Genomic DNA, 21,536 nt, shown 5'->3' with positions numbered 1-21,536 from the left:
GATTCGTACTGTCTGAGAACATAACATGTTTAGCAAACACTTTATGAGTACGTAAGAGTAATCCTTAGGGCCTAGTATGTGTCATAAATGTGTCTGAAACGTCATTGTTTCATTGTGGAATTGTTTCAAACTTCTTCAACTATTACTAGAAATAATATTTTCGTTCGCAATTTCCGACACGTTCCATATATCCCTTCAACCAAAATTTGTAAATAGGAACTATTTTTTATATATATATTTGTAAATGTATTTTGTTCAGATATAAATATAACACATACATAATCAAAAGTCTGTTACCCAAAGAAAGGGTGGTACTATGTATCGTGATGAAGACAAATTCTACTTAATTTGTTAAGGCATCCAATGTTTCGATTTTCCTATTGTCCAGAAGCTGACATCTTTTTTCTCCTCTTTTCCTTCCGGGCACTAATTGTTCCAAATATCTCTTCTAAGGCAATTAATCCTAGACAGGGTCCAAATCAATTTCTTTTCCTTTTTTCTATCAACTTCAGTACACTTATTTGCATTGGAATAGGACGTAATATTGATTTCTCAAATCTTTATGAGGACAGATTGTATTAAAATTGTAAAATCACCGCTACATTAAGCAAAAGTTACAAAGTAGTCAGGATTGGAAAGCAGTGTTCGGACCACCAGGACATACCCTCTGCGTACGTCCCTACGACTAGCTAAATGTTAAACGAAACCTTTCCAGGCACATTTCATGTAGAAAATAGGGCTACTGAACTTACAAGAGCCCTAAGAAAATTTGTTTTTAATTAATGGCTATGCCGGCTAAGCTAAAGAAGACTTGATGACAATGAATAGAGAAAGTGGGAGGAAGTCTAGAAACCCGAGAACCCCGAGAAAATCTACATACACGGATTTTGTCCAACATAATGCCCGCTGGACGAAAGCTGGGTGGAACCATTAAATTCACAACACTTCAGTAAATAATAATAATAAAATGTTTAAAATTGCCCTTAAATTAGGCAAAACCTGCAGAAAAGTTGGGATTTCGGGGAGGAGAGGGGCGTACCTCCAAGGCGCAGCTGTGCAACTACGCAAAATCTAAACGATAGTGTTCCACTAAAGTTTCATGTTGAAAGTATTCTGCTGTACGTTTTAAGGAAAATAACTAATAAAAATAACAATATACAGGTAATTGAACAGTAAGACATAATAAACTAACTTTTAGGATATGCAGAGGTAATTATAAAAGCTTTGCTGCAAAAATACCTACACAGACCATAATTAAATGAACTCTGAAATACAAAGTAACAAAATAGCGTATAAGATTCAGTCTACATAGAACGATAATATACATTTTGTATGTACATATAAATATTGTTTCTATTTAGGGTTAGGGCAAAAGTGCTATTTAAAAGACACATGCCGTTAAGATGATGATGATGATGATGATATAAAGAAATATTTTAAAGATATTTTAAAGAAATAGTTTTAAATATTTTGTATTATATGAATATATTTCTTGTTTTTCGTTGCTATGACAACCTGTTTATTTAGTTGATATGGTAACTAAAAAAACATAGAACGAAGAACCATCTTGTAGGAATGTGATTGTTCATTTTTTCAATGTAACAAGTTTGATATATAGTACGAAATATATATTCTGAAGTGTATTCTCGAGGTGTGATTTTATCATAATCTTAAGTAGTATATAAATTTTCAATATATATTTGGTATCAGGTATTGTAACGGAAGAAATAACGTACATATTTAGATGGTGCCGAAACCGTGGGAACCTTGAGATTAGTTAGAAGTTTCAGTAAACTATCTCAACATCACGGATTACACTTTACTTCGTAATAAAAGAAAAATATATCGAAGAACTAATATGAATACCAGTACAGGAGTTGAAGATGTCAATATTCCAGCAACTGAGACTTCAACGGATGTGATTGATCTTTTACAACAGCTAGGACAGCAGATGAATTCCATGACACAACAGATGGATTCCAAATTAGAGGAAGTGACACAACAAATAGGACAGCAGTTGGATTCCAGATTGGAACAAGTAATACAAAATTTGGATTCCAGATTGGAGCAAGTGAGACAACAAATAGGGCAGCAGATGGACTCCAGATTGGAACAAATAAAATTACAAATAGGACAGCAGATGGATTTCAAATTGGAGCAAGTAAGTAGCAGATAAATACCAAACTGGAAATAACCGACAATAGGATAGAGCAAATTATACATAGTTTTGCAGTGGTGAGAAGTAACATTGATGTAGTAGAAATGCAAGTCTATGAACATACAAACCAAATTAGGAGATTGCAAGAAGAGGTACAGACTATCAAAGAGAAAATCAATACAACAAAGTGTAATCCTGATGATCCTGCCTTCAAGGTAGTGTATGAGGAACAGGAGAACTGAATCAAGACCCTGTGAAGAAGACAGCAACTCATCAGAAGGCTATTCTGGAAAGGACACCATCTCTAATATCGAGGACGAAGAAAGAAGACCACGTGGAAGGAACCATACACACGTAAAACCTAGACATCTAAGGTATTTTAGTACTAAAGTGCGTCCAGTAAGAGAACGTCTCTGACAGCTCGCAGTGACATGGTCACTACTTGCATGTCAAGGTTTTTTTCGGTGCAACTGTAGTGGCAATTTAATTAATGGTATAAGACAGAGTGATCGTGGTTGGTAACACTGCTATCAAAGTAGGGGCTGCAATGTCCCACTGCATGTGGTAAGAAATGTCAGAGACCATCTCTTGTTGGCCGTGCTATAATACTCGTGTAAAATTCAGTGAAATAACATTCTTAACTAAATTCAGAGGGTAGATCTGAGGGCATCCCAGCGTGTACCTTTTTAGAAAAATTTGAAGAATGTGAACTAATTGGTATAGATAAGGCTAATTTCCTCAAAATGTTGCCACATATTTTGTTACCATCTTGTTCGGTATGGTATAAAGCGATCAGAGATAGTCTGCGTAATTATTCAGATTTTAAAAATGCGTTGATAGCAAATTTTGAAAACGATTTTATGTTAATAGACCGGGATGCCCAGATTAGAAACCGACGTTTTGATCCTAAAGTGGACAAAAGTCTTACTGATTTTGTAATTTCAGCATATAATGACTTGAAACAGATCAATCCATATCAGCAGGAATCACGTATTATTGCACCAATAAGAATATTATTACCGTTTAGGCTACAGCAAGCATTGATCTCTTCGCCGTGTATTAATATTAATCACTTAATAATGATAGTTCAAAATTATGAGAGTCAGCCTAGAGATTGCAAAGTAATACTAACAGAAATTAAGCTAATTATATTCCCGTGCGAAACATCAATGTTAGAAAAGATAATATTCTGACGAGGTATGGTTTTATTATAATCTCACGTAGTGTATAAATATTGAATATACACCCTGTTTCAAAATGAAAACACGTATTTCGAATCCATATATTTATTAAACTTTAAGACATACGAATATGAAATTTTACACACATATTTACGAGCACCTAAAGTTCAAATTACAGATGTTCAAATACCTCCCATACTCAAATACACATCGATACTCAAATTCCTCCCATACTCGGGCAAGCTTGTCCTGCGTCACTGATGTTATGGCAGTACGGATCCGGTTCTTCAACTCTTCCAGGTTCTGTGGGAGTGATGGTACATAAACGTTGTCTTAACGGAACTCCACAGGAAGAAGTCACAGGGTGGTAAATCCGGTGACCGTGGAGACCAGCTGAGACATGCTAAGTCGCCAGCTCCGTGACGATCAATCCAACGGTTCGGTAGAGTTTCATTCGGATATTCACGCACTTGGCGACCCCCCCCCCCCCCTGAGGGAGTGCCCCGTCTTGTTGAAAAATGAAGTTCTCTTCGTGCAGCCTGGAAAACAACCAGTTTTGTAACATAGCGAGATACTGCTGACTATTAACCGTGTTTCCATGAAAGAAGAATGGGCCGTAAACAGTTGATCGGGATATCGCACAAAACACATGGACTTTGGGCGAATCTCGTACATGTTGAATGACTGCATGTGGGTTCTGTAGGAGCAAATTCGAACATTTTGTTTGTTTACCTGACCACTAACACGGAAAGTCGCTTCATTACTGAACACGATGCATTGTGCAAAAGTGTTATCATTGTCAATAGCACCCAGAATCTCATTACAAAATGACACACGTTTGCATTTGTCATCAGGACGCAGAGCTTGTAACAACTATAACTTGTACAGCTTCATAACCAACCGACGTCTGAAAATACGCCAACTTGTTGTTGTCGGCACTTGTAACTCCTGACTGGCACGACGAGTTGAAGGACTACGTTGGAAAGCAATTTGAATTCATGCAACATTTTCTTCAGGAACACGAGGGCGGCCAGGACTCTTTTCTTTACATACACATCCTGTATCTACAAACTGTCGATACCATCTGCGAATGTTCCACCCATTCGGAGGATCAATTTGGTAACTCAACCTGAAATGTCTTTGCAGTGTAATCACGGAATTGCACTTCGCAAATTTGAGAACACAAAATGATTTCTGCTGCGGAGTAGCCATTTTAAACATATGACGGTTACCAAGCAAAACAGAAGACACCTGACATCTAGCGGCTATTAATATAAACTAGACTGTATTCGTTTCTCCAATAGCCTAGCCAAGCCGGAGCGATCGATAGTTTGGACAAAATAATTCTTCGTAATACGTATATTCTTTGTGAAATAGGGTGTATATTTGGAATCAGGGATTGTAACGGAAGAAATAACGTTACGTACAGAGCAGTTGTTACTTAAAGAATGGACACACACTATTTCGAGAATCGAGATAAGACGAGAAATGTTTACGATACTTTTCATCTCATAGTTTCTTAGTGCAATTCCTGATCAGCCTTTCACATCACTTGACGTATTGAACCAGAGTTTTCAGGTACTTGGTGCGTCACCAATTCAGAAAAAGAAGCTGAAGAGATTGGCGCCGCAGGTGTCTCTCCCGACATGATCACACGAAAATCATTGTAGACTTCAGATCCATTGTTGGCCCAAGTTGACATTTGGCACGCTTACGCCGAACATAGCGGACTACCTTGGTACCCAATTTCAAGGAAATCAAGTGGGCAGTTTCTGAGATACCACTGATCTAAAATTTTCCCGGAAAATATTTGATTTTCAAATAAATGTTCGTGACATATCTTGTAGCCATCTCTTTCGTTTTCAAAATGGTATATTATTTTTCTCTTTAGCTCAATATTTACGGGAGATATGAGCAATTGAAGTTAACAAGATTCTACAGAAAACAGTTTATTACTATTATTAATTTATTTATTTATTACCACCCTGTACTCTGAAACTACAGGGAGTACAGGGCTACAATTTGGTGCATGATCACATCTCATAGAGGCCTACATGTACACAGTTTCATCGAAATCTGACACCATAACGTTTTGGGCTTGGTTGATTTCACATGGAATGACCCTTAACATAGTGCACTATTTAGCTTCAATAGAATAATTTTGAGCTTAACACCAGAACAAGTAGAAGCCACTCTAGGAAATTTATTGTAAATACTGAAGGTCTAAGTGAAATTTTCATAGTTGCTTTAATATCACAGTAATATTACATTATAATATGTGACTTACCACTAGTTTAACATGATTTAAGCTTTAAATCATCCTGACAACGGGCATTTACGATTTGTCCCTCAAATGAGCATTTGAAGATAATTTCTCACAGGAATACTTCCAGGTTAGTATTGTCTTATATTATGTGTATTCCTTAGTTCAGTCAGCAGTTGGTAAATTTACTTAAAAATAGTTGATCTTCACAGAAATACTACCAGGTCAGTATTAATATAATAGTGTTCTTTACATTTAATAAGTAATACATACATGTTATCTGTTTTAATGCTTAGTGAAGGTATATTTTGCTGCGTTATTTCGCAAACATCACTAGCAGGCTTTTTCTTTGGATTAATGTTACTTCTTAAAATCCTAAATATACACAAATAATAACCGCCACAGTTTTTTCATACATAAGACAGAAAGGGAGTAGTTCTGTTACCATACGTTCATAATAAATGTTTTGTGTGCAGTTGATTAAATCTTAAAAGATAATAGGCATAATAATTTACTTAATATTTGTTTATTTATATAAGTAGGTGAATTAAAATGCATATTTTAATGTATTAAATCAACGCGTTCATCAATAAGAACGATAAAATTTTCTTAATTCAATATATCTGTCCCATTCTGTCACCGTGACTGAGTTTTTTGTCTTTTGTTTTTCTTTCTTTCTTTCACATCTGTGTGGTAAAAGCTATCTAATTTTCTATCGTGCTGTGTTACCGACTACTTGCAACGCTTGAACAGCATACCAGTTTTTCACCGAGAGCCAGAAATACTTAGAAATTGTAGCATAAGAGGTCCGTCCGTTTTAAAGATTGAGCTGGGCTATTTTTAACAATGAAATAGAATATCTTCCACAAAATGTTAATAATAAGACATTCATGTTTAACTGCATTCAAATAATGATACATCCCGATGCTAGTAGCATGATTCATAAATGTTCATTTCCGTCTCGTTATTAAAGTACCTGGCGCGACTGCTCACTGGTTGAATATTGGTGAACTTTAGAGCAGTTGACACACTTGTTACGTTGTTCTTGTACAAGATATGGCTCTTACAGCTCAGTGCGAGGTTAAACCCATCGATTTCAATACTAACAGGCCATGGTGTATAGCATGTCGCCTAATATAGCACTTTGTCCCACGTGTATCGTTAGAATTTCGATTTACTTTACAAATGTTGTGATTTTGGAATGTCTTTTAGTAGAGACATTAGGATCCAAATTTGTGATGGCGATGTGAATGCACAAACATAGAAAATAATTCTTGAGAGTAAAATGTCGTCTTCGGGAAGAGATTTATTCAGCGATGAATCCTTTGTTTTTTAAGATTATTCTGCACATCGCCGTGAGAGAAAGGTTTATATGATGTACTTACGTTACGTTACCCACTTCTTGGCTGACTTAAATCCAATTAATTTATGGATTGTTTTGAGGGGAAAGATTAGTTAAAGGAAACATTGACAAGAACTGAGTTAGTTGAAGTAAAACTGGATTTCATAAGAAACACTTGGCAACACTGGATTTCATTAGAAACACCATAAAATTTAATGTACGTATGGTAAAAAGGTGCGATGAAGTTATCAAGTCGGGTGGAATCCAATCAGTTGTTAGCTTAAGTCTGCTTCAGTTAGCAATGTAGTAACATTTTGTTAGATATCGTTCATTGTTGCAGATAAAATTAACTTTTGTAAATTGATTTACATTCTGCCTAAAATTTTCTATTTTTATTCATATTTGGTTTGAAGTTCCATATATAAACAGGAAATTACCTGGAGTTGCTGTTAATTTTCTGTATGTCTCTGGTGTAAAATTTTGTAGAATATTTTTTGTTGTATTCTTAAGGAAGAATAATAATAAAAGAGACCAGTGTTAAACATTTACAGTTTACTACTTAATTGTTCCGAAGTATTATTTGACTTTTGGTAGTTATTCTTCTTTTATATACTAACGTTTTCGAAAACATTAAAGTCATTGAACGAGAAGAGAAAAAAAAAAACTTGAGAAACAAAGCTTATGTTTAATGATTACTTAAATATACACAGTCCTCTGTACAAGCGATCAGACTAGCAGCTTTATCGTCAAGGTAATGAATTCATGTTTACTGTTGTTCGAAGTAACAAATTCTTTATAAAATAATACTTACGTTATGCAGTTCAACACAGTATTTTCTATAAAATTTTGTAATTTGTGTAGTGCGTCGTGGCATTTAAAAAAAAAAAAAAAAAAAAAAAAACTATTTCGTTGAATTGTTTCCTGGCAGCTTTGACGAGTATGTAATTTAGTCTGCTGTTCTTGAAATACTACCTACTCCATATAGTTCTTGTGGTGTGTGGGGAAAGGTATCTGTGGCACTTAGTCAGAAATAGATAATTTGTAAGCTTGTCCAGTTTCTGAAATGAGATAATTAAGATAGTTTTCAGGTGTTGGGAGGGGTGGAAAAAAGAACGTAATACTCAATAGTATTTGCAATAAAAAATAGTAGATTCATAGAACTATTTGGATACGAATCCGAATTCAAATTTTCAGATTCCCTGATGGTTGTAGCTAAATGAAAATGAAATTAAACCTTTCGACGATTATGCTTGGTAGGCTAAGAGAGACAGACAATTAAGGTAAGTGAATGATGGAATGAGAAAATGCGAGGAAACAGGAGTACCCCGAATAAATCTACGAACACGATGTTGTCCACTGCAGACTTACGTGCCGAGGTGTAGCTAAATGATTCACAATTCAAACTTCACTGAGCACTTTGTATAAGTTCAAGTTGGCTAAAATATTCGTGTTCTTCAGGTGATGCAGCAGTTAGAAGAGGAAGCTCTAATGGAGCAGTGCATTGAAGCGATGCTAGAAGACGAACGAGAAATAAGAAATCTCCAAAATAGACTGATGCGAGGAAATGTTTTGTCTCCTGAGGAACAGGATGCCTGGAGCTCTTCCCATGTATCTGCAGCGACCGGGACGAAGTAAGTAATCGGATGACAAAACTATTTTAACGTCGATCTTTTATTTGTGAAGAAAATTTTTTACTCTTGGACAGGGTTGGCTGGTCTAAACCTTGGTTTAAACCAGCTGGTTTTTTCAAAAAAAAAAAAAAAAAAAAAATGCTTTATATTGTGTGAACTTCATGGTGACGTTTCCACATATCAAACCATCCGCATTACATTTATCTACTTTTCACATTTTAATCAAGGGATCCCGTGTTTAATTCTCGGTTGAACCACAACCCATCTTTCAAGTGTAAACCAAGTAACGATTCGAGGTGTCCCTTTAAGCGAAAGTCTTCTCCGTGATAACCTTGGTATTTCATAAGGATGTTAAGCCTCATACGAAACGAAACCAAATTATATATTTCTACTTGCCTGAATGCCTGTTGTTTTATAAAGAAGCCAAGGTTGCTTAAATATATTTATAGAAATTGGCAAAATTTATCAACTGCCTACGCAGCTTCCAACATCAGCTTGAATTTGACTTAGTTTTAATTTTATTGAATGATATCTACATACCAAATTTGTAATTTAATACCTCAGTTTTAGCGTAGTGATTGTGATACGTAGACCTTAAAATTTTACATACAAATACATTTAAAGTAAGAACAGAATTTTCCCAATGGCTAAGGCGGGAGTTTCTCGATTTATTTATGATTGTATAATGTTTTTACTTGTGTAACTGTTTCTTTTTGTCCTGAAATAACTCTTGACAATTATATTAACAAGTAGGCCTATGTAAAGATCAGTACAACGTATTTTTATCAGAAGTCCTTAGTGAGTGAGTCGGCAATCGCATTTGTGACGAATTAGTCCCGGTCTCGTGTCCAAATGGACAATTTCTCTTGGATGTAAGCCGAGAATCGGTTTGGACCCTTTAAGCTTATGTGACCCCCTCCAGCATAACCTTGTTCTTGCATAATAACACCAAGGGGAAACAAACTAATTTCTGTCCATATTTAATATAAATACATAGAATTATTTAAACCAAAAAACCTAGTTTAAACAAAAAAAAACTTAGTTAATAATAAAAACCATGGTTTTTCCAACCCTGCTCTTGGAAGAAAGTATATGGATAAGATTTTTCTATTGTCAGCAAATTTTATATATATAGATATAGATATATATAATATGTAATATTATTCGACGTGGAAAAAAAGCAGAGGAGGTAAGGTTTTATTACAATTTTGTCTCGACATACCGGCTAAGTATTGAAATACAGTGAGGGTATGTTGCCTAGACCAGGCACGTAGCCAAGGGGGTTCCGGGGATCCGGACCTCCCTTCGAAACTAGAAATGAAAAAAAAATAAAAAATAAGGAAGGATGAAACAAAAAGAAGAATCAGCGTTAAAAAATTTAAAAAAAGAGAGAAACTACAGCGAGCTTTTGATTACTCTTATGAGGAGATTTGTATTACTTGCAATACAAGCTTTCGAAAGCATAGTGCCGTTCTGTAATAGTGTGGACATTTTAAATCATAATTTTTCAACATCGCTTCTCTGCAGTATCAAACATGCTATTTCAGAAGCAGTTTTCTACTGCGTCTTTTACCTGTCGTTTGGAACAGACAGTAGTTGACGGTATAATGGAAAAAAAAAAGAAAAAGAAAAAAAAGTGGAAAGAAAGTTCTCTTTAACATTTAATTCAACAGAGAAAGGAACTCAGATATTGTAAAATATTTTACAAGGCATTATTGGATACGTATTTTTTATAATAGTTGAAGTCATAATGAAAGGAAAATTGTTATATTTGAATGAACGAAAGAAGAAACGTAAATATTGTAAAATATTTTTCAATGCTTCTTTTTTTATTCTTTTATTCTAGATTTCTTCATAGTTTGTTGTTAAAATACTTACTAACATATCCTCATTTTATGGTCCTAACAAACCAATATATGTTACCAGTAAAATAGTTTAGATTGCTCGAGCTCCTAGTGTGTAACCACAGTATTTCATGTCACATCCACCCCCACCCCACACTATTACGTAATCCAGGCTAAACGAACCAATATATGTTGCCAGTAAAATAGTTTAGAATGTTCGAGCACCTGGTGTGATGACACAGTATTTCATGTTACAGAACCCCCGCCCCTTTACGAAATCCTGCCTGCCTAGAAGATTGCATTTCTATTTACATAATGACTTAAAAGCATGGGAGAGCCTCTCCATAGTTACGGGGAAAGGGAGCATGGAGAGGCTTTTCCCCCGCCCCCAACTTTCGAAGAAAAATTGAAAAAAATCCCCTTTATGTTATTTTATAACGAATTATACACGAAATGCTCAAAAACCATTTTTCTCGCGGGACAACTCCTGGACTCTCACTCGACTGAGGGGTATTCCAGACCTCCAGGAAGTCCACAGCAGACAACCGCTAAATCCGCCCATGCTCCGATTTTCAGATTTGAATGCACTCAAATTTCCCATCGCACTTGCACATATAGAACTGCCAAATCCACCATTATTGTGTCAGCCATGTATGTTCTTCAAATTTGGCCTTCCATTGCGCTTTTTTTGGGTAATCAGAAATTCATGTCATGAGAATTAACTTCCTGATCAATGAATTTATTTGGGAAGCACGTAATAGAGTTGCTTTCTTAGTTTTACTAAAAACTTTTCCATATTGAAAATATTTAACTTCCATTAACTAACAATATCCGATTGAATTAAAAGCAATCGCCACATAGATCTAAATATTAGGGATACACTCAAGCACACAGTTAATCACCGCAAACGTATTGACAGTTTTAGCGAGTTATTAGAAAGACGCAAAAATACTTTTTAATGAAAACAACAGATTTTTTCATTGTATAAAATATATTTTTTCCTCGTAAATACCGGACTGTCGTGTATTTCTTTAACATTATACCCACAAAAGAAGTCCCGACGAACTCATAACAATACTTTCCGATTTCAGTTTAAGTGAGTCGCCTCAATACACTACTTTTTATTTGGATTGGATCTATGATTTATTCCTTTTTATCATGCAACTCTTATCTGCAACCAACATAACTAACACAAGTTCTTGCGTAAGAGCAATTGGTGAACTTCTTTGTAGACACATCACTTTGTAGAAACAAAACAAAAATGGCGATGTTGGCAACTTCGAAATTGTACATAAGAAATAAAATCTTTCTTATATACAGAGGGTTGATTAATTCGTGTGTCAATTTCATTTCTTCACTGTGCAAAAGGGGTATGAGGTAAAGCCCTGCAATTTGGTGTAACTTTAGACGAAGAGCAGAAGTTTTGTTTCGCCACAGAAGCATGTCACTTGTGCTAAAGATTGAAGAGATATAGGGTCAAAGGTTAAATTTCGATTTTTTCCTTATGGGATTGCAATGGTAAATTCTGGAAGAGCCTGAAGAAACTTAAATCGAAGTGATAACAAAGAAAAAGCTGTATCGTATGATTCTATGTCGCAAGCCGGCTAAATATGCGTCAATCAAGTGTTAAGGTCAGAGGGCACGGTCAGATCAAAGTCACAGGTCATCTTGAGAACCTATTTGAATACAGTGAAAACAACGCAAAGTCCGATCCTCATGTCAAATGGGTTCTCAAGATGACCTGTGACCTTGATCTGACCGTGATCTCAGGACCATGACACTTGATTGACGCATATTTAGCCGGCTTGCGACATAGAATCATACCATACAGCGTTTTCTTTGTTATCACTTCGATTTACATTTTTCCAGGCTCTTCCAGAATTCACCATTGCAATCCCATAAGGAAAATATCTAAATTTAACCTTTGACCCTATATCTCTTCACCCTTTTGCACAAGTGACATGTTTCTATGGCGAAACAAAACTTATGTCCTTCGTCTAAAGTTGCACCAAATATCACGGCTTTACCTCATATCACTTTTGCACAGTGAACAAATGAAATTGACACACGAATTAATCAACCCTCTGTGTGGAGTTTTGTACCAATGTTCCTCCAAAACATGCTCCAGTTCCGTAAGGGATGCTGGTGGAGGGTAATGAGACCGAACACGCCTTTCTAACTCAAACCACAGTGGCTCAATGATGTTCAGATGTGGTGATTGTGGGACCCAGGGGAGGTGTGATAGCTTCTGGTCATGCTCCTCAAACCATGATTTCACTGTTTTCGCAGCGTGATAGGGTGCCAAATCATCTTGGTAAATGCCATCACCATCAGAGAATAATATTTGGGCCATGGATAGAACCTGGTCCCCCAAAATGGCCTCATACGCCTTAGCATTCATCATTCCCATGCAGGGCTATGATGGGACCTGCAGAAAACCACGATATCACTGCCCATAATGTAACAAAACTACCCCCATGCTTTACAGCTTGGAGCAGGTATCATAGGCCTGCGACGGTGTTTTCCATACGTAAACACGACCGGTTGTTGAAAACAAGGTGAAGGTAGATTCATCGGACCACATTACGTATTTCCACTGCTCATGAGTCCACGCCTTATAGTCCTTGCCCTACTGGATACGCCTCTTCGCATTTACTGCTGTGACCAGGGGTTTGGCGGTAGCGGCCCTGCCATGAATTTTCATTTTATGAAGTTCCCGTCGCACTGTTTTCGATGAAACGGGCTCTGTAGGCCAGAATTGACTTCAGACGTAATTTTCATTGCAGTGGTCTTCTTTTTAGCTGCTACAATCCGTTTTAAAGCCCTCCGGTCCCTATCTGACAGGATTCTTTCGACCACTGTTGTGCTTTGCAGACGTCGTTTGCCCGTGAATTGTGTATGCCCTCGTAACATTGGACATAGTGCCTTTCGATACCCCCACAATGTTCGCCACTGTTGCCACTGAAGCTCCAACCACAAGGGCACCAACGATCTTTAAAAGTCTGTCAGATCGCCCATTTTACCGTACCACTTTCACACCACGACACTCACAGGTGAACTGGTTACTGCTGACGAAAGAGGAAGGACCACATGACACATTCAAAACAAAATATGATCGGCAATCGCAACACGTGTTGTACAGTGGAGGGCCAAACTTACGTGTCCTGTATGAAGTGTTTTTAGATTTTTTTTTGTCTATCCCCTGTATATATATATATATACCTAGTTATATCATAAATACTGTCACAAAGTTCGGAGTGGCGCTCTAGGCATCCGGAGTGGCACAATGCTGCCATCTACGGTATGTATAAAGGGGAAGATGCATGTAGTATGTATTTGACTGTTCATGACATACGTTGATATTGTACTGAGTTTTGATGGAGTGGGGCGATTACGAAAATCGTGTAGCAATGATTGCACTACACAAAGTTGGGAAGACAGCCGGTTAGATTTTCAGGCTCCTGAAACCCCTAGAAATCAGCAAGAGATTCGTGTATCGCGCCATACAGTGATACGAGACTGGAACGGCAACCGACCGCGCAAAGTGTGGCAGTCCACGAACGGTACGAACCCCGCAGGTGCAGAAAGCAGTCGCAGCAAGGATTCGAAGAAATCCTGTTCAAACACAAAGTGTGATGGCTGCTGAGATGAACATCAGCAGAAATTCCATGTCTCGTGTGATCAGGAGTGACCTACATCTACGGGCGTATAAGAGGCGGACAGACCACTTTCTGACCCAAACATTAATGTCGCAGACTGTCCTTAAATCGAAGAGACTGTTGCGGCGTTACGCCAACAATCTGCACAGAAAGATTCTGTTCACTGAAGAAAACTGATCTTTACATGCTTCTTAATATAACTGTCAAGAGTCATTTCAGAAGGACAAAAAGATACACAGTTGCGCAAGTGAAACCATTATACAGAATTACATATGGACAATTTCAAAGTACTACGGAGTACAGAACAACTATTTTAGTTCAAGTTAGTTAACAACGACTTTTATTGGTCGAAAATAAAGAAATACAACGACTTAATTTGCATATCAGTAAGAAAAGTGTATAAAGATACGAATTATTTGAGTCCACTTTGGCTCCGACTCATTCATACATAAATATATACCAAAGATACTTCTCATTTCAGTAAATGCCTCTCGTGGGGTCTGTATGACCCCTCCTCCCCCACACAAAAGTACGGCATTTCGATGTATTTTATCAATAGTAAACATTGAAACGAAACAATATTTAGAATTTTTCTTTGATTGCAATTACACAACAATAATAACTACAAAAAAATCACAGAACAAACATTTATAAACTTATATATAAAAAAAGTTGCTTTTGTAGTATAATATTTTTGAGTAATGAATGGGGAATTTAGGTCTGAATATAATACGAATAATATACGGGAGTGAAACGTGATAACCCACAAATGTGTGTTCATCAAGATTTTACAAACACTTACACTTTTACGAACATTTTTCGTTTTTTTTGGTTTAAACCAGTTGGTTTTTTTGAAAAAACCAGCCAACCCTGGTTTGTTGGGTGACTGCGATTAAATTCTGATTGGAGTTCCGCTGCAATAAGTTTCAAATTTCTTTTACTAAACAATACAATAGTAAGATTTTTCGTACATGACGTAATACGAGACCTTCCAGTTTGATTTTTGTCCACGTTCTTTCGTCTTCGCTGAAAACGCTTGATGGAATCACCAAAAGTAGATGGAGTCTATTTTAGTTTGAAAGATATTTGACGAATAGAAAAGCCCACATTATGACACACATTGATTCTAACGTGTGCCTCTTCACTTAATATCTTACCTCTGTGCGTGATTTCTAACAATAACGGCAACAAACTCTCAGAAGAGGCAAAGCATCCACACAAACACGGTTCAAAACGTCACTGTACTGTATCTTATAATATTGTTCACTAATGATGTAAACTCCTGACATTATTTATGTCTCATAAGGCCTGTATATCAAGGAATTATATTCCAGGGGTAACTATAATAAGGAATTAACGGCTAATGTTTAACCGTACTTCGATTAGGCAAAGTTATATCATGATTGTGATCACGTTATTTTTAATTAAAATAATCGCCGACTTTACAATAATTTAATAATCTTTCTTTTTTACTACATGTAAACATGTTAGAAAAACGAAAAACGTCTATTATCCTCCTGAGACATTATTGAGACTTACACAAACAAAATATTTCAAATTGGGGCTTTCCCTATCGAATATAAATTGATTAGCTCATAAAAATGTAAGTTGAAGCGAGTTTCCGGAAACTTTTGACCGGCAGTATATATATATATATATATATAACAATTTATAAGGCAATAAGACAGAAGACGAAAATTTATAAGAGAACAATATAATCAAAACGGAACATGCAATATTTTCTAAAGTCGGAAGAGGTACAAAATTGAGTTGTAGAATGATAAATAAATTTCGATCGATATTATTGGTTTTGATCGTTCCTGTATAACAAATTCTGTTGAAACGTACAACTATGTTAAAAGAAACCGCTTGTCAAGTGAAAGTGAATTTATATTAATAAACTCAAATCGACAATAGAAGTTTGAGACCATTCTCTAGATGGTCTTCCTCGTTCTACGAGATTAGTTTTAAAGAATTCGTGTAGCTATATTGTAATTTTTGACTGAGGAATGGAGAGTAGTTTGTGTACAGAACAAAGTTGGTAAAATTAGTTCGGTATGTTGTAAGTGTTTTGTTTATGTATAACCTCTTCAGTTCGCTCAGATCGAATTAGAATAGCTGAAATTGCAGCGAGAAAGTAACAATTCCAACATGAAAATTTTATAGTTCATTGCTTATTTCTTAACATAAAATATTGAGAAGTTGTAATTGCAATATCTAGTTTATTTACTATACTTAAGTTTTGTTTACGTGTTTTTTAGCAACACTTCCGATTTGTGCAAAGATATGGAAAGTCTTCGAGTTCAAGATGACTTGGCGAGACAGGTGAGTATTGAAATCTTCTAAATTAAGTTCATGGTCATAGAGGCTGCAAAGGGCCATTTCCAGCCGTATATTGCTCAGTTAAATGAGTAAATCTCATTCTCAGGTCCATTTTTAAGATCATAGTTCACTACTTCTAATTTCCAACTAGCTTTTAAGACGGTCAACCCAAAAAGTGTACGCCTTCGCCGGGAATTTAATCCAAGACATCGCAGACAAGTCCCACGCGCTAACCATTTGGATGTTTAATAAACAGAAAAATTGCTTTTTGATGTAGATTTAGCATCCTGAAGTAAGTTCCATCTTCTCCCTTCCCTTATCCGCCTAGTGAAACTAGATGTCGTAAATATGTCACTTTTGGTTAAATATTGGCCCCTAGTATTCACTAGTTCACCGTGGTTTTACAATGTGAAACGAAACTCACTTGTTTAATATCCATTTGTTCGTTCTTTTTAATTTCTCAGATTAGAAATTGGGTTTTTCAGTAATCCCAAGTCATTGAATATCCTAAAGATAATACGATTGAGATATCTGATATTAGTGAGGCACTCAGTTCGAATGAGAAATATGTAGTTACAATAGGAGAAACCTGTGGTGAAAGACTTTTGAATAGATGGAAAGAGGCTAGTATATAATAGGGTAGGCGCTAGTGGCGTAGGATAGCTTCAGACTGCAAGCTGTTCTCAACGAATGAATCCTTAGCTTCTTTAAGTCATGGGTTTAATGATAGTCAGTTAATAAGTTCCTACACAAACAGATGTAATAGTAGATTTTTTTTTTTTTTTTTAATTCTGCTTATGTAAACATTTGGTCTTCCTTGAGCTTTCTAAGAAGTCTTAGTCAATAGTAGATCGTATTAGGAATCGTAAAGAACTTTGATTATTAGTTTTCTGTTCTAATGCAGTATGCTGTTAAAGTGTGCTTGGTTTTTCAGAGTACTCTGAATCCAAATGCAGCTGAATTTGTGCCCCAACAAAGGAGTGCTACGGTCTTCACTAACACAGGACCACCGAAGCCAGAAGCCTCATAGAAGTTCATTGACTCAGTTTTCATCAATTGCTGATATTTCGTTATGCTGACTATGAGAGTTCAGTGTAGTAGTCAGATGAATGTTCCATCATATCTTGTATATATGTATGAGTGTATGTATCTCCTATGCATGCATGAGAAAATGAGCACATGGAATATAATTTTTGTTTTGTTTCTATTTAGAGCAAACTACTACTATAAAGTCCTCCTAATAACTTAGATAAGGTAGTTCGGTCTCTTCACATTTGGTACAGCCCTTTTTTTAAATCTTATTTCATGTAGGGGTATTCAATTAAACCTGAAAAGAAATGCGAGTAGTAATAATGAAACTTTTGATTGCCCAGTGAAAAGAGAAAGTGGTATGAATTCGTTTTTAGTTCAAATGCAAGAATCAAGTGAAAGATAAAAGGGTAAAAATGAGTGTGCCTCGTATATCACAATATTACGTATTTAGTCCGTAAACATCGAACCAAATATAACAACGATTTACTCTTCCGTCTAGTAGGAAGTAGTGTAGTTTCCTTCGTATTCATTTTAAATAAAACTTTTTAACAAACCAAAGTAGTGATTCGTGCTGGTTCAATAAAGAAATAGTGTACCATTTTGAAAATTGTTCTGAAAGTACACTAATAAACGAGTATTCATTTAATTATGCTTTACCTTAAGATTCACATCATTAAATCAAATATGTAAACAGCTGAAGGATTACCATATTTATAGAAGATAGCTCAGGACCATGACTAGGGAGGAGCAAGCGGGGCACGTGTCCCGGTTGACACAAACGCTAGTTGTGGGTCTAAGTTAGCTTCACTATTAACAGGCCTTCATAAAACAGCTGAGCTGTATCTTTGTTAATGAAATTGTCTGCATAAGAAAGAACATAATCTTGTGCTGATCGTATCATACTGTTAGAGCTAGAAATAATTTCTTATATGGCAAATACAAGGTAAATTATTTCCAGTGTAATTTTACAAAAATTAACTCTTCTCAATAGCATTAAACTTCTAATCAGAGAAGTATAAAGTTTGTGTTAAGTTATGACGATAAATATGAGATTTTTTCCCTTCAGGAGTGATAGTTTCAAACCGTGTACTCAGTTTACTTTTATTTATATTAAAAGCAATATTAAATGTATAATGTAATAATAAGTTGAAATGCGTAATTTTAACCAAGCGAACATCACACTGCTAAAAGTGTCTAGTCAAATATTCTAATATAAACAGCATGCAAATGTAGAGTTGTCACATCATCTATAGTGCTAATTAATTTCCAGAAATATCCTGTTGCATGTCACTTTGTAAAGGTATTGAAGTACAGTTCATTTTTAAATTTTTCAAACAATTGTGTTGTAATTCGTAATTCAGATATTTTATTATGTATGAAATGATCTCTAATCAGTTGTAAATGTTGGAATCATATTACAATGTTAATATGCAAAGATTCAAAATATGTCTTTTAACACACAATTTTAATGAAGTATCTCAGTTGGGAAACGTATACAGATTCTGCATGCATATAATATATTGTGTTGGTTTTATTCATTATCTGTTACTGTATAGTAAATTTTTAAGTGTACTTCGTAAAGGATAGGTAAACAATAATAATAATAAATATCAGCTGAAGTGCTTTTGTGTTGAAGTGTTTTTGGTATAAAAATATATAGTTACGAAATTTTGATAAATTGACATATTCCATTTCAAAATGCTGTATTCTGATTACAGATTTCTGGTAATGCTTGAATATTTTTTCCAGCTGAAAAGCATTTCATATGCATTCATAATATAATTAACGTGATTTTGACCTTAGTGCACTCGCAATGTGTAGCTGCAGCTACACACGTTGACAAACTTCCATTTCTAAGAAAGGCTAATGCAATATAGTAAAAAGCTGAATATGAAGCAGTCAAAAAGGTTGTGATCATTTTTTGACATTGTTGAAAATAAGAAGAGAAAAACTTAATTTTGCGAAGTCTAATGTAATTTTCACGTACTTAGAAGAAATTTTGTGGTGCTATTGAAATGAGAAGTAGTTATTACTAAACGTATTTTGTACAGATCAATCTGGCCCGCCCCAGTACTTAACACAACAAATTTAGCTCCCAGTGTTCTTATACTATTACCAGGGCTTGAAAAATCTGCTTGCCAGTGGCTTTACATTGGCGAGTATAAACACTGTTTCTTTGTAGTACTTGCAAGCAAGATTTTTCAAGCCCTGACTATTACTCGTATACTCAAAAATGAAAATACAATTTGTATCAATTGTAAGGAATATCGTATTGAATCTCTCGAGTTTATTATTTTTTTTTAATTATTGTATGTATGTTTAATGGATGGTTGTGATATTTAGGTAAACTTAACTTTTTGGTTTACCCAGAGGTAGTCTTCCGTAAGATTGGTATTTATTTAGTCTAAATTCAGCTTTTATTTTGCCAAAATTTATGGATATTTGTTCTATTATCATGTGCAGTAAAACATGTGACGTGCATGCATGAGCACACATACCCCATACGGATGAAAACAAACAAAAAAAAAAAATAAATAAATAAAATAATAAAATAAAACATAACAATGGTGAAGGTATTTTCGACATAATAGAAGCAGTGTGTAAACTAGTAAAAAAATAATAAATAGCGTGGAAATTATGAAAAACTTCTTAAAAATTTAAAAAAAAATACATATATGTATTGTAAGCGTACTTGAAATGTATTTTATTGTCCCCAGGTGTCTTATTTTATTTTTCTTTCACAACCTTGCGTTTAATGCTCTTGCCAATACTTCAGTGGGTCGTTACAGAATGTTTACCAGTGTTGCCATAATTCAGGATTGTTAGAAAGTATACGTGTTTCAAGTTTGATTTATTAGGGGACTCCTTTTGAATAAACAAAGTATGTTACTATTGCCAAATAAAATGCATTTATAAGCAATGCAAAAAAAAAAAAAAAAAAAAAAATGTGGCAGAAAATACAATAATCACTGTGAGCCATTTTAAGTATATTTTTGTTGTTTGTTCCTTATTTTTTTCTGAGAGAGAGAGAGGATGGAATGTGTAGTGTATGACTGAAAATACATGTTGTATATAGATTTTTAAGACAGTACAAAAACGAAATAAAAATTAGATACGAGTAATTGCTGCTTTAATTTTGCTTTTTATCTTCATTTGGAACAGTTGGATCTGAGACGAAAAAGTCATATACGTACAGGGGAACACCAAGAGTTCCTATTGCGTCTATGAACCAGATGCATTAGTGATTTAAAATTCCGTTTACTCTTCCTTCACCCATGCAACACCTATGGACACATTTGTTTTGTTATATATCACATCCATGGAGCAGTCCTTGAATACCACCTTCATAGAGGTTTGCTGATTTGACGGCAAACGTATTCGCCGTAAGATTCCAATTCGGGAAGATGTAGAGATAGGAAGGTGCTATATCCGTTGAATATTTTATATGGGGGGAGGGGAAGATTCATTCCTAGAGACACGAGTTTTTCGCAACGCGCGATAAAACTAAATGCGTCCGACTTAAATAATTTTCAGTCTCTTGACATTTAATGATATTCTGTGTGTATTTTTATTGGTTTCCGTTGTGCGATAAAACGCGAAATTGGCAGTTTTACGCGAAAATTTAAAAATACGTTTTCATTAATTTAAAAACGCTAATTTCCGCTGACGGAACGGTAGAACATGGCATGAACGGTGCATTTTGGGTGATTCGGACACTGCTATAGAGAACATGTTGCGCTTTAGCTATCACCGTCGAAGCTGGATGGGGAGTTCCGAAGTGACGATTGTTTGAAGTTTGTTGTAAATGCACTTACATGTGTGGCTTCCAATAAGCAATGTCAATTGTGAGAAGTTCTTTCCCAAGTATGGACTGGTGATAAGTGACAAACGTAGAACAATGAAGGAAAATGTTGAAACTTGTAACATGCTTATGTTTAATGCTTAAATGTAACTTGTACCTATGTATTTTCAGAAGACAGCAAATCTTTCCTACTCATAGGAAGTTTAGTTACTGATTTTCCTTCAGTTTGATAAAAAGAGTATAATTTTCTAGAAGTGACATTTACAATGTCAAGTGAAATATTCAGTGTATTTTGTTTTTAG

General features: G+C 35.4%; 1 protein-coding gene across 1 annotated transcript in view; it reads left to right on the top strand.

Moving 5' to 3' along the window:
• Paip2 (polyA-binding protein interacting protein 2) overlaps window positions 1-20,554 on the top strand; it is a 37,722-nt gene extending 17,168 nt beyond the window's left edge. Inside the window, exons 3-5 of the mRNA XM_081765033.1 lie at window positions 8,403-8,575; window positions 16,340-16,403; window positions 17,335-20,554. Of these exons, the coding sequence (XP_081621159.1) occupies window positions 8,403-8,575; window positions 16,340-16,403; window positions 17,335-17,430 (333 nt within the window). The 3' untranslated portion in view covers window positions 17,431-20,554. The remainder of the gene's footprint in view (window positions 1-8,402; window positions 8,576-16,339; window positions 16,404-17,334) is intronic.
• Window positions 20,555-21,536: the final 982 nt, after the last annotated feature.

This window comes from Thermobia domestica, chromosome 1 (genome assembly GCF_964235325.1).
Source record: "Thermobia domestica chromosome 1, izTheDome1.hap1.1, whole genome shotgun sequence".
Lineage (NCBI taxonomy): Eukaryota > Metazoa > Arthropoda > Insecta > Zygentoma > Lepismatidae > Thermobia > Thermobia domestica.
Note: the sequence above shows the minus strand (reverse complement) of the source record. Positions and strands in the feature narration are given on the sequence as shown.